The 13544-nt window shown below is 49.7% G+C and overlaps 6 protein-coding genes across 6 annotated transcripts; 2 read left to right on the forward strand and 4 right to left on the reverse strand.

The window, feature by feature from the left end:
• Positions 1–62: 62 nt before the first annotated feature.
• On the reverse strand, positions 63–1126 carry CKB2 (casein kinase 2 regulatory subunit; the record flags this gene model as incomplete). The annotated part of the gene is made up of 5 exons (XM_036779376.1): positions 63–102; positions 155–609; positions 663–772; positions 833–980; positions 1073–1126. The coding sequence occupies 5 exons, from the start codon at positions 1124–1126 to the stop codon at positions 63–65; spliced, it is 807 nt and encodes a 268-aa protein (XP_036628765.1).
• Positions 1127–1405: 279 nt separating this feature from the next.
• On the forward strand, positions 1406–3669 carry GUP1 (glycerol transporter; the record flags this gene model as incomplete). The annotated part of the gene is made up of 9 exons (XM_036779377.1): positions 1406–1670; positions 1721–1788; positions 1843–2205; positions 2256–2372; positions 2425–2571; positions 2623–2820; positions 2874–3022; positions 3078–3252; positions 3367–3669. The coding sequence occupies 9 exons, from the start codon at positions 1406–1408 to the stop codon at positions 3667–3669; spliced, it is 1785 nt and encodes a 594-aa protein (XP_036628766.1).
• Positions 3670–4080: 411 nt separating this feature from the next.
• On the forward strand, positions 4081–5950 carry PC9H_009881 (uncharacterized protein; the record flags this gene model as incomplete). The annotated part of the gene is made up of 10 exons (XM_036779378.1): positions 4081–4095; positions 4150–4287; positions 4337–4457; positions 4505–4587; positions 4642–4868; positions 4917–4983; positions 5043–5096; positions 5148–5269; positions 5327–5456; positions 5516–5950. The coding sequence occupies 10 exons, from the start codon at positions 4081–4083 to the stop codon at positions 5948–5950; spliced, it is 1392 nt and encodes a 463-aa protein (XP_036628767.1).
• Positions 5951–6495: 545 nt separating this feature from the next.
• Positions 6496–7941, reverse strand: PC9H_009882 (uncharacterized protein; the record flags this gene model as incomplete). Its single annotated transcript, XM_036779379.1, has 3 exons — positions 6496–6921; positions 6976–7118; positions 7176–7941. 3 exons carry the CDS (start codon positions 7939–7941, stop codon positions 6496–6498), a joined length of 1335 nt encoding a protein of 444 aa, XP_036628768.1.
• Positions 7942–8273: 332 nt separating this feature from the next.
• Positions 8274–9745, reverse strand: PC9H_009883 (uncharacterized protein; the record flags this gene model as incomplete). Its single annotated transcript, XM_036779380.1, has 10 exons — positions 8274–8418; positions 8482–8514; positions 8565–8620; positions 8672–8829; positions 8880–8894; positions 8954–8985; positions 9039–9257; positions 9320–9480; positions 9533–9610; positions 9653–9745. The coding sequence occupies 10 exons, from the start codon at positions 9743–9745 to the stop codon at positions 8274–8276; spliced, it is 990 nt and encodes a 329-aa protein (XP_036628769.1).
• Positions 9746–10380: 635 nt separating this feature from the next.
• On the reverse strand, positions 10381–12497 carry PC9H_009884 (uncharacterized protein; the record flags this gene model as incomplete). The annotated part of the gene is made up of 6 exons (XM_036779381.1): positions 10381–10857; positions 10925–11017; positions 11070–11743; positions 11800–12280; positions 12339–12418; positions 12473–12497. 6 exons carry the CDS (start codon positions 12495–12497, stop codon positions 10381–10383), a joined length of 1830 nt encoding a protein of 609 aa, XP_036628770.1.
• Between the last annotated feature and the right edge of the window lie 1047 nt (positions 12498–13544).

A 13544-nucleotide genomic window follows, 5' to 3' on the forward strand; every position in this document is an offset into this window, starting at 1 on the left:
GCAATCAATGGATTAAAATAAATACGCCCGTACAGAAAACCATCAAGGTGGGATACAGGACATTACAGCCGTTCTTCTAGTTCCTCAAGCCGAGCAATTTGCCTGTGCGAAGACAATCAATTCACAGTCAAGTGGGATAAGAAGTAGAACACACCGATCTCGAACTGCCTCCTGCCACCGCTGTAATTTCGCGATTTCGTGCAGCTGGAACCCGTAGATCTTGGGTCGATATCGTTCTGCTTTTAATGCGATACCCGCAGTGCTGAGCATCTCGCCTCCGCCCTCTTGTTCGGGCTCCTCTCTCGTTCTTCGGGTTCTTCGGCTATCCCCGTCCCGTGAACTTGGGGCGGGATCCATGGCGCCGCTCTTTGGGGGTATGAGGGTCGGATACACGAGGAACAGGAGGTGAGGGAATGTCGTGCCGAAGTAGGCACCGTCAATCGATCCGTGACGCGATGATTTAGGTGAATACAGATCCTCGCAACGTCCGCAGTAAAGCTTGACAGATTTCTCGTAAGGTATGTCGGTGAGCCCTACAGGGAGGAGGGCCTGCAGTTGACACAGTACACGAGGACAACGGCCGAACTCCGCGCGCTTGTATTTGTCAATCTGAGCGTCTTGTAAGATAATCTGGTCGAACGTAACTAGCCGTGTAGACGTACCATTTTTGTTAGTCCTCTAGCTGTGACAATCCATCTTGAATGGATAAGTCCGTAAAGTACTCTAGCCTGGACATCGAGAGTCCCGCGGAGCTCGTCTTGGATTTCATCATCTATCCAATGAAGTAGCAATGAGGAACCGATATTGGGGTGTAACACATGGTCTTGCGCACCTAGATTGTCCGTTATCAAGTCTAGTGCTTGGGAATAGTTTTGCACTTCGTTGTTCAAACCCGTCAGGTTGAATCGATCGAGAATGAAATCTTCATCGACCTCGCAAAAGTACTCGTTCCCCTTCGAGGAAAGAAACCAAGAAATCCACTTCGTAGGAGAGCATGAGCATCATTCTCAACGTGCAATGAAAAGGGGACCTTACCGAGCTAATAAATCACATAAATCTACAGTCCTTGAACAGCCCGGAAGATGAACTCACCTGGAGTAATCAGAATCTGAGCCCGTCGAGACATCGTCCACTAATCAGGCGGTGTTAGAGTCAGATTTTGCAGCCGAAAGGAATACAAGCAACCGACTGGTGGCAGTGAGCTTGAGGCGGGATGGCGGCGAGACAACCGACGAAGAGAGACGCAAGGATTCCTTGTGGCGCGGCGAGGGTCGCGTGTGACAAACTCGCTCAGCGTGACTTGTCCCTTCGCGTTACTACCATCCCCGCACTCAACTCTTCTTCTACAAACTGCTTGGCTGGTTTCTGGGACTTGCGCCGACTGTGGACACCTTATCGCTCTGGTATGACCTCTGGTGTCACCCCCGAAGTGGAATTGGAGTCGTTCTTGCCGCAACCACACTCCCTCAATTACTTTGAGCACCAGGACCACAAAAATATGGGGATCGTTGGCCTTACCGTGGATATACCTTCGTCTCGACGGCCGGACACAAGGACTGACAGGAAACACTCTCCCCCTCGGTGGAAGACGGTCGAATTCAAATGTTATGCCACGATAGCATGCATAGTGATACCCATAATGTTCTGGATACCGATGACACTCAGCAGCTGTATGTTTCTGAGTTACTTGACCAGACCTTCTTGTCGCTAATGGACTCAGCTACGCACCCTAATTATCCTCTCTATGCACCCCGTCTTTCCAAGGGATGGATGTTTGGGCGCAAAGTGGTGCGTCATCCCTGAGAGCGAATCTACGGATCCCGCTAATGCAGACACGCGTAGGACAATAGCGACGACCAATACCGTTCGTTTCGTACCAATATACCATCGCTTTCAGCAGCAGCATTAATTTATCTTACCCTCAAATCTCTCTACGTTCGCGTCGCTGGAACCTCTAAACCGGATTCTACCCATTTAATCCCGTTCAACCTCGCATTTTCCATCCTAATGCTTCTTGCTTTGCATGGAAGCAGCATACTTAAGATATTGCTAATACTGACCATAAATTTTGCTATTGCGAAATGCTGTGGTCCGTCGAAACTGGCTCCGTGGCTAATCTGGACCTTCAACGGAGCCATTTTGCTCGCCAACGACAGATACCATGGATACGTCTTTGGCGATATCGTCCCGGCTCTCTCGTTCCTGGTAGGTTTAACTCGATCCACTGATTCACACATACCTCTCATCGCGTTTAGGATGAATGGGACGGCCTATATCCCAGATGGTACATTAGCTTCAATATCACTATGTTGAGGTTAGTCTCCTTCGGCATGGACTATCATTGGGCGTGCAAGCACCCCGGAAAACTCAATGTAGGTTTTCAGTTCATGGATTTCTATTTGGAAGGTTATATCATTAGTAAAGATAGACTCCAATCTGAACGAAAAGACCCGTGTATCCACGGTCCATTCTTTGGAAATGTATTCGTTTATCAACTACCTATCTTACGCCATATATTCGCCGTTGTATATCGCTGGCCCAATTATGACGTTCAACGACTATGTCTGGCAGGTGAGCCACTCTTTTGCGTCGACTGGGAGGATGTTTTTAACAAGCTTCTAGCATCGCAAACCGATGTCCGTCACATGGCGGTACACATTAGGCTATCTGCTGAGATTCCTGGCGTCCCTCCTGACTATGGAATTTATCTTGCATTTCATGTATGTAGTCGCCATCAAGAACAAGAAGGCTTGGGGAGGGGATACACCGGCCGAAATCAGTATGATAGGCTTCTGGAATCTCGTCATTGTCTGGCTGAAGGTCACTATTTTGTTCCATATTCTCAACCTTTCACTTACGAAACTCTCGCGTAGCTGCTGATACCTTGGCGATTCTTTCGTCTTTGGGCGCTCTTGGATAATATCGATCCGCCAGAGAACATGGTGCGTTGTATGGCGAACAACTATTCTACATTTGGCTTTTGGAGAAGTTGGCACCGTAGCTATAACCTGTGGATCATCAGGTGAAGCTTTTGTACCCTGACTAACCTTATCACTCTATCTGACGTATGTTCCAAGATATATTTACATACCCATGGGGGGAGCGAAAAGCGTGGTTTTGAATAGCGTTCTCGTCTTTACATTCGTAGCCTTATGGCACGATCTCACCTTTCGCTTGTTGGCATGGGGGTGGCTGGTTAGCTTGTTCATTATTCCGGAATTGTTGGCTAGTTCTGTGCTTCCAGCCTCCAAAGTGAGTCCATTTTTCTCAGCCTTCCGACCCCGGCCTTGCCCCGCCCTCTTTCACTCGTCAAATGAATTCATCTGGCGAGTGTCCCACGTTCATATCACTCACGCTTTTTCCCAGTATGATCAACGCTGGTGGTATCGGCATGTATGCGCGCTTGGAGCTGTGGGCAACATGATGATGATGATGGCAGCCAACCTTGTTGGATTCGTTATTGGAACCGATGGCGTCCAGTTCTTCCTACAGAGACTTACTGGAAGCATCGAAGGCGAGTCATACCTAGAAGCCACTGCATGTCGTCACAAAATTCACACTTCGACTTCTGGCAGGCACAAGATTTTTGGTGCTTTCCGTGTTCTGCATGTTTGTCGCGGCCCACCTTATGTTCGAGTACCGGTAAGTTCTAATTGTCTACTGGATTAGACGTTCGATAACGAAGCTGCCTTCGTGAAATAAAGTGAAGAAGAAATGCGGCATGGAATCTATCGTAGATGCTAGGGTTTGTGTGTGCGCGTGTCTAATATATGTTGACTAGCCTGCGCGCCCGTGCAGACAGAGTTGCATACTTCATCCCAATTTGAAACAAACACCTCAGGTGGTTGGCGAGACGACTCCTCACAGGCGACGACTCCGACGAACTAACCATTAACGGTCGACTGATCGGCTGATCATTCGTGAATCTGATCGACTTCGGACAGGGGATCCTTCCATTACAATGGGCATATTATGTACTCAGGCGTCAGTTGCTTGGATGGGCCCTTTAAGGGACGGCGGACAACAAGCTACTGAAATAGTGTTCCACTTGGTGTCTCAGTCAGAAAACACCCTCCCACCATGACTATCCATCCGGTACGTCGTCTTCCAATTTTCCCCAAGCAAATTTAACAAACCGCGTATTGGTAGAAGTCACCGAAACAGACGGAGCTTGCCATCCGCTTTCTGATCGTCGGAGGAGGCATGTCGGGCCTCGCCTGCGCCATCGCATTGCGTCGGGTTGGTCACCAAGTGACTGTCTTGGAACAGGAAAGGGCCTTGATGACAGTAAGTCCTCATTTTACGGAACCGGTCGACGTACTGACGGAAAAGCAAGAATTCCGATGCAGGTGGCATCCGAATGCCACCAAACTTATCGAAGATCCTCTTCCATTGGGGGCTCAAAGACGAGCTACGAAAGATAGCAATTAAATCTATGGCGATTGATCTATGTCTGTGTGCGTCACCTCAATCTCTGATTTCTTTCCTTTACTTATAACATCAGGCGACACTGGCGAACTACTTGGTAAACATATCTGGGATGAGGAAGTTTTCCGGGAAACGCGGGGAGAGTTCATTTTTGCCCATGTACGTTTTATTTCTGCGTGTTTTTCTCGTCCATATTTAACCTTCGCGTGGCAGCATGCCGATATGCGAAATCTGCTTTACGACAATGCCATCGCCTCTGGTGCCAAAGTTCGCTTAGGCTGCCCTGTAGTCTCCATCGATCCCGACAGGCGCACTGTCACTTTGGCCTCTGGCGACACTGTGACGGCCGACGTTATCATTGGGGCCGACGGAATGGGCGGCATCTCGCAGTCTGTGATGGATATAGAACCGCCAGTAGCCGCACCACTAAATATGTATAGGTATGTCTGTTCGCTGCTATCGTTGACTATCGCTACATTTTTGTCTAGCACGACTGTGCCTAAGGCAGTTATAGTCAATGACCCTGAGTTAACAACCATCTGGAAGGAAGACCTTGTAAGGGTTTTGCATAGAACTCGACTAGTCTGGGCCGCGATTCTGACTAACATCTGAAGGTTACCATGTTTTCTTGGTTTGGCAATGGACATGCTGTGCTCGGTTTTCCTACTGTAAGCAGTGCACAATTGTCTGTACTGACGTCGACTAAACGGTCACTGTAGGGAGGAAGTGATCCAGACTTTGCTATGTACGTCTACGGTCCTGTCAATGGATGCGAAAGCGACTGGCGGACGCAGACGCCTATACAAGGCCTACGGTCCGTGCTGGATCAATGCGAACCTCGGTAGGTCACTACATTCAACCTGGCAGAAAGGACATGGTGATTGATCTCCCGACATAGATTACGTCGACTTGGACAATTAGCTAAAACCGCACGCTGCATACCTGTCGCAGAATTTACTACGGTGGAGGACTGGGTTCACGAGAGCGGCCGAATGGTGTTGCTCGGGCAGGCTGCCCACCCGATTCCGGTTAGCGTTTCGTCGCTTGATTTCTGCTTCCGGAACTAAACCGTTATCTTTGCATGCAGCCAGGGTCGATACAGGACTGTGCGTTGGCGATCGAGGATGGCGCAGTCCTCGCGAAACTGTTTTCCCATCTTCGCTCAGAAGATCAGATAGGGAGCTTCCTCTGGGCGTTTGAAGAGCTCAGGCAACAACGATGCTCGTCAGTGATAATGAACGAGTGCGGCATCGTGCAGTATATGACACTGCCACCTGGCGAATTCCAGCAAGGAAGGGACCAGTCAATGCGGGCGAAAAGAGATGCTGGATTGAACGCGCTCCAGGCCTCCGACGATTCGGAAGAAACTCCAGAATGGGCTGAAATTAAGGAGGTTTTCGGGTATGACGCTGAAGATGAGGCCGATAACTGGTGGGTGCAATGGGGACGTCTTCGCGAGAGGGCCAAAGGGGTAGAAGCGACCGAGATCGTCAACATTTCCCTTTTCACGAACACCTCATGAACGAACGCTGCAATCGTTGTTATTTCTTCATCTCATGTTCTCTAGCTTTATCTACGCTTTGCACCCCATTCTCGGATTGTAGTATACCCATCATCATATAGATATCCTGGCATATTCATGACTCTTGTCTTGTGCGACTGACTGTGCAACATGCCAGCCCCGTTCCCCGAGTGTGGTATCCCTGAGTTTACAAGATGGAATGTTGCACATAAACTTCCGCCTTTCCCCTAGCGCATTCCAGAAAAAGTGGAGGTTTATGTTCCCATATGCGCCGCGCACGAACCTGCACTCCTCTCCGGCGCTACACAGGGACCGAATAACAGTGCTAGTGCCCTGACCGCGAAGCCGCAGGTACCGGAAGAGCTCCTAACTGACTTATCGTAGCCGCCGTCAACCGCCCTAGGCCCCCCCAAGGGCTTAACATATGCCCAATCCGAGCCAATCCGCCGTTCATCTACCGAGATCTATGCTTTTAATTAAATCGCGCCCGCGAGCGTCGCCTGCTACTCGAGCCACGTACATTGTTATTTTACATAAACTCTATATCAGAGTTTAGATTCTAGGAGAACGGTAAATGCACCGTTAACTTGATGGCGAAGTTTCGCCTTCCTTTTTTGTTTGGCTTCTAGTAGAACGCTTTCTGCCCAATTTAGCATGCCTTCGGCTAGCATCTCAACATCCTGCCGTGTGTTGCCTGCATGCAGGCAGACCCGAACACGGTCCTTGCCTTTAGGGACGGTTGGCCACGTAATTGGACGGGCATTCATGCCCAGGTTTAGTAGGTAAGCAGAGAGAGGGCGGGGTTGGGAGGTCATAATGGGAATGATGGGCGAAAGTAATCCAGACGAATTACCCTGAAGGGGATGCTGAAGATGGAACGGGAGGGCGAGTAAGTCCTGGGGGATAGAAGCTAGGCGAGGGCGAAGTATTTCATGGAAGTGAGCAACGAGGCCGAAGAGATCGTTAGCAAGCTACACCGAAGAACAACGTAAGTGAGCGGTTCAAAGACGATGGTGATTGGTTACCTTATGTGCGAGACCATTTTCCAACATATCGAACGAACAGCTAGCCGCGATTATATTGGCGTTGCTCAACGACGTGGTATAGATCAAGGGGCGTGCATAGTTTAGGAGATAGTCCCGGATAAGAATGTTCGTGAGCAATACAGCTATACAAGGATACAGCCGTCAGGTTCATAAAAGGACCACAAGGATAGACATCATACCGCCTGTAGCTGCTAACGCCTTGCCGAAAGTGTGCAGACGGGCCAGCACTTTGTCTTCCAACCCCAGCTGTGCAACTCTGCCTCTGCCTTGTGGACCGTAGATTCCAGTCGCGTGAGCCTCATCGACGACGAGATGAGCGTTTCCCCTCGGGAAATACTGGTCAAACAGTTCTACGATCTCGGCCAGAGGTGCGAACGTTCCGTCCATACTGTACAGGCTTTCCACGGCTAGGAATAAGCTGCATGTACCATCTACTAAACTCGGCCGCTCATCTATGAGTCTAAGCAGGAGCTTTCGCAGGGAAATGATACAGTTATGACTGAAGGAGAATTGCGCGTTTTTGGCACGCGACGCACGCACACCGTCATGCACCGATGCATGGATATATTCATCGTACACCACGACATCCCCCTGCTGTGGAATGCAAGCAAAGAACCCCGCGTTGGCATCGAATCCCGAATTGAAGAGTAATGCCGTCGGGGAGCCAAAGAAGTGCGCTAGACGTGCTTCAAGCTGATTGTGGGCTTGGCCATTCACCAGGAGCCTAGAGCCTCCGGAACCGAGTATATCTGGAGCCTCGGAGAGCACAGATAGGAAGCGATCACGTAGCATGGGCGATGAGGAAAAGGAGAGATAGTCATTCGTGCTGAAGTCGATCAAGCTGGATGAGTCGGAAGAGGAAGTTGGATCGGGAAGTCTTCGTCGAATTTGGCGTTGCTCTCGAGATGAGAGAGCTGCGGCAAGTTTTGCATCTAGTGCAGACATTCTACCAGGTTACTTGATATGAGGGAATGGGCATCAAGGGCACCGTTACGTGCCAATAATATATGTGGGTATAGAACGGGTTTTGTAGGCTTTACGATGTGATTCTGCTCGGATTGATCGTCCCAGTCGTCCACGAAAGAAACAACACGGTGGGGACCAGATGAACGGGCGTAGATGCAGCAGAGTGTGGTACTGGCAGGAGCAGGATAATTCTGAGCCTAATAGCCGGAGACGGAGCATGATATTGAAATCTAATCTTATCTACATCTCCCTCCTTAAAACTCCTAAAAATACAAGTCCAATTATCTACATGCTGCAGACTGCGAAGCAAATCAGGGATGGAAACGGACTTTTCGCCTCTCAACTACACTATCTAAGCGGCGCCTTAGGTTGGTGACACTGACAGTTGGGATAGTGCGGCAACTCGACGAAGGCCCCGCGGTGTGTGGTCCAGGTGTCGGGTCAACTCCTTGGAACCTAAGGAAGCCAGGCGGTTTAACGTTTAGCATCCCTTCGATGCACAACAAAAAATAAACACACCAGGTTGACGTCCCATATACGCCCATGGGTTCTCTGACCATCATGTAAACAAATGCGTAAAGCGAGCGCTTCTAAATACTTACGTATTGTCACCTTGACAAGACTCAAATACACCTGAATCGTAGTTCCCAGGCATGTTCTACACCAAGACTGTAAGTCGGAGAAAGTATGATGGAGAAGGATCACGGACCCAGAAGCATCCCATAACGTCGTAAATGTGCTGGCAATTCCTCGCGGCGTTTGGACCTACACAGGCGCGGAAGCAAAACTCGCTAGAAGAAATAAAAAGGGTCCACTCGTGGTATTGCAGAGCTTGGCCGAAAGAGTTCCCAAAGACGAGGCCTCCAACTTAGGGAGGATCAGACCAAAGCCTCCTCAAATCAGACGGCAGAACTCACCAGGGTTTCCGTTGCCTGTCATATAGCATGTTAATAATAATTGAAGCATGCTGTAGCGCATGGCGAAGACGCACCATCTGCACCATGAGGATCAAGCTCACCCCCGCTAGTTTGATCGCGTAAGGACTAGCTCGAATATATCCCTGAAACACCACGTACGCGTCTCCGCCTCTGATATTGATTCTAGTGAAGTCCCCCGTTCCAGTTATTTGAACGTAATCCTGGGTCTTCACAAAATGTACTCCTTGAAGCGTTCCATCTGGTATTAGTCGAGTCCCCCGGCCTGCCTTTGTGCACCACGACACCTCGATACGTTCAGTGTCGCCGATGACAGAGTCCGGAGAAGGAGGTGCGAATAAGCAAAAATCGTCTACATCACTTCGATCGACAACCCAGAGGTTAGCAGTCCCATAACAAGTCAAATGATCTCGGAAACGTACTTGATCCAAGCAGTCTGACACTGCGAATCCTGGCTGTTACTTGCACCGCAGTTATTGATGCCACTTTGGCCGATTTCCGATTTCTCAGGTAGCGCAGACGACAAGTAGCCAGTGTTCCACACCTGGTTCGGGTTGCCGTCTTGACACTCCCATGTTTGAATCTGGTGGTCCGTTCTGTGGCTGAATCGGGAAGTAAAGCAAGCGAGAACGTACACGTGTATCGTCGCTAGAGATCCCCCCAGGAAGGTCAAGACATTTTCCTTGATTCGTCCAGGCAAGGCGGTAATCGAACTATGTTCGACATTAGCTACAGGCATCGAAGACGGGAAGTACTTGCAGTGTAAGACCACTGCTGATTTGGATTGTTAGGTTGGCAGGTCCATATTTGCATTTGTGCTCCGTCCGCTGTGTTTCCACCGGGGGCATCGAGACATTTAGTACCACCGAAAATTGTCACTGATCCGCCATTAAAGACCCAAGATTGACTGTCGCCGCCAATGCATGGTTGAATGACAACAGGCGCGGCATCTACGTTCGATGTGGCGGTAAGACACTGTCCTGCAAGTGTCGAGATGGATTAACGACCATGGCCTAACGCCCCAGAAGTGACCACTGACCATTGTTGTTCCCTGGTCTCAGAAGGAGCGATCCCTGGTAACTAGCAAGGCGGCTTGTGAGTCAATTATCCGCGTGGCAGTAGTGGAGAGTGTACACACGCAGGGGTTTGCCCAGTGACTGACAACACAAGGACCGACAGAGTCAACAATACTCTACTCAAACTACCCACTACCACTGGCATACCGCAAGAAATATCTCAGAAGTTTGGCAGATCTTCAGAGGGTGGAGACTGACCTGCATGGGTCAGCACGCTGCCATATATACTTGCAGGCCCTCCACGTTGTGGTTGAGCCGAAGCGCTCCGGGTGTTGGGGCAATACGGTTAAGGTCCAACTCCCTCTCGCTAAGACTCATAATGTCCATCCTGTGTCATTTGATTGTACTAGCTACAAAGCGAATCCGACCGATGGCGGCAACCTGCAATATTATCCGTAGAATCTGAATTACTGGGCCCATTGGGGATCGGAGTATTCCACCCATTTCCCATTCGGAGTCCTGACCTCCCAATTTGCGTCCAAGATAATCTCTCCGCCCGCCTTGACGGAGGAACGCCACTCGAACATGCCATCTTTCTCACCTCCTTTCCCATCCACGACTGGAGACCACATCACCTTGAGACCATCCCGGACCTCGACCTCTTCCTTGTCTTTTGCGTCTGCTAGCTCGGCAGGCGATTTCAAAACGACCTTGACCTCTTGATCGGGTGAAGATAGTGGGAGGCACTCTCGAACAAGAAGTCTAGGGACATCGTATTTATGACTGTTCGAAATGGTAACTTTGGTAGTGCAGGTTGCGATGCTGATCTGTTCGGCGAAGGATCTTTCTGCCGTTTTGGAGACGACGCTCTTCTTTTCGTAGTTCACTTTCATGGCCGAATCGACTCCTAACGTGCAGTCAAAGGATTTTCCAACACTAACTCCCTGAATAGCAAAACATTCAGAATCCACGTTCTCGAATCATTCGAATCATGGTGAAAGTGCTGCTTACTTGAATGTACACACTAGAGACATGGTTTCCTTCTAATATCACGCTCACATTTCCAGCGAGCCAGCGGTATTCAGAAGTGTTTGTAACGCGACACTAATCTCAAGATGAGAGAACGTACAGTCAGACGGAGAAGAACGCCACTGACCTGGATGTATACAGCTGGTCTTATACGAGGTACCGCGATGTGCGAAAACTCCACGCCGACAGGTAAGATGGCAATGGGCACTTGATGTTTCAGTCCATCAGTGGGGATAGTGGTTTGCCCTTCGATAGCGAAGGATATCGATAATGGAGACTCTGAGGCGACCGTCGTTGGTTTCGATGGTTCGCTGGGTATGTCGTCCCCGAATGGGTTGATATCGACATATTCTTGAAGTTCCGCTTCAGAACGTGAAGCGGGTACGGCTTTGTCCCTCCCCCCAGACGCGCCGAACGCTTGGGTTGGGTGCGCCGCCGAACCGAATAATCCAGCGCTCGGGGCTTGAGGCGCTGCAGGCGTGCCGAATAGGTTTGATGATTGACCAAATACTGCAGGCTGAGGCGCGTTGGATTGCGCCATACTAAGGCCGAATGGAGGCGGGGCACTGAACTGATTGCCTCCGACTGGCTTAAAGGCAGGCCTGATTTTCAACGGAAGCAAGGTTGGAATTGTATGAGATATACCGCCAGTTCCTGTGACGCTCAAAGTTAGAGGAGCATCTACCCAGTCCTCTCCAGTGCTTTGAGTGACTTGTGCACGGTAATGGAGAGTGGTGGGTTGCCCGACCTCCATTGATGCATGAAGCTCGTAGGTCGGCGACCATGAAGCATTTGTTACAGCTAGCCAAAGAGCGTTAGGTGTATAGATCACCACTGGCAAGAAATCGGAGACCTACCGTATGTCAGATCAAACGACACAGATTGCTGCCCCTGGGCGCCGATGACCACCACAACCTTGGCGTTCGTTGACCCCTTCCTCAGTTCTTTCTCATCCTTAAGACGCTGGATCTGACGGTCGATGGTAATAATCTCCTCGCTGATGTTGGTCACGGCCTCGAGATTGTCTTTGCCCTGTGATACAAAATTCTGTAGAAAGGCGGGCATGTCGCCATACGCAACGTGCTCCGCGGTCACGCCCTTAGCCCAGCTGACCAAGAGGTCGGCTTCCGCCTGCCTGACATTCTTCTGGCCCTCTAATTCGACCTTCTTTACCTGAAGGAGACGTATGGATTCAAGGACCGTATCTTCAGCGTCGCGAGAGGTTCTGATCGTACACACAACGTCATAAAGACGAGCGTTCGCTAAGCCACTGACTCTGACCGAGTCTCTGACAACGTCGCTGGGGAGATTTACGATCTCAATCTTATTCTGGTCTGACTACAAACATTGGTTTATGTTAGTCGCAGAAGCAGTCCCATAACTAACATCGGTTTACCTTGAGCTCCAATTTGAATCTGCGAACAATTTCAGCCTTTGATTTGTAGACCTTTACAGATTTGATGGGATAGTCGCTAGCTGGATGAAGACCGTTAATTAGCCTGGTGTTATCGGGTTACGGGACTTATATACCTGATATATTCATGGTGTAGGGCATGACCGATATATGTGTGTGTGTGAGGTTATTAGAGTTTGCAACGAGGGCCAAAGTGTCGGTGTCCTTAAGAGGTAGCCTGGCGGGCCAGTCTTGTCGTTTCGAGGATAACGATTGAAAATATCGTACTCGAAAGAGAGCGTTAAAACGGTAACGTTTTAACCCCCCCTCCCCTAGGAGGAGTCAAGATTCAGACTGCGGAGCCAAATTAGTAGATCATGTGACAGTCTACTCTCCAAACCGGACCCGCATACTATTCCTGCGCCACCAAAGTGGACCCCCTAATGCAAAATCTTTCTTTGCCGCCCATGCTCTGTCCCACAAATCGCCGAAAAATCAGTTGAAGTGAGCACAGATACTATCAACCTTGGTAAAAAACTTAGGGTCCCTTCGTCGTCTATATCCTCGCGACGCAGGTAGCAAAATAGTTCTTTGCATTTGGGTGCAAATTGCAGTTCAGCGAGCTGGCGGCATCGTTCAAATGTGTCGCGTGGATATTGTCAATATAAAACATTCCACCAAGTTTCTACAAGATCGGCCAGTTGGAATGCGAGCTACAAAAAAAGCTGTGCGGTGGGCATGTTGGCACGGACAATAGCGATAAAGGTCGAATTCCGTCGACGCGTCCAACCCCTGGTTCTGAAGGCCTGACGACTGACGCGACGCGACGACTGCAACTATCCTAGCTTACAACTTCTATCACCCGCATACTGCTCCATAGTTTTATTGTATTACAGCAAGTTTCATAATGATAGGCGTCCGCCATTTTCATTTGTTTACGCCGGAAGCTGAACATTTCTAAGCCCGAGTCAGAATTCTTGACGATGATTAGCCGCACCACGGGACTTCTACGCACCTCAGTCATTATCGGGGCATGCTGCCATGGAGTCTCATCCATCACTTGGGCCGCTGAGGATATCAAACATTGGCATGAAAAACTTGCAGAGATCTTAGACATGCTTAAGGCTCTGAACTGGACTAATAGGTAGTTCAAGTTCAAGTAAGGGCACGGGATATAAAGGCGCTCATATATAGCTCCGGAGAACTCAA

Source organism: Pleurotus ostreatus, assembly GCF_014466165.1.
Source record: "Pleurotus ostreatus strain PC9 chromosome Unknown scaffold_7, whole genome shotgun sequence".
NCBI lineage: Eukaryota > Fungi > Basidiomycota > Agaricomycetes > Agaricales > Pleurotaceae > Pleurotus > Pleurotus ostreatus.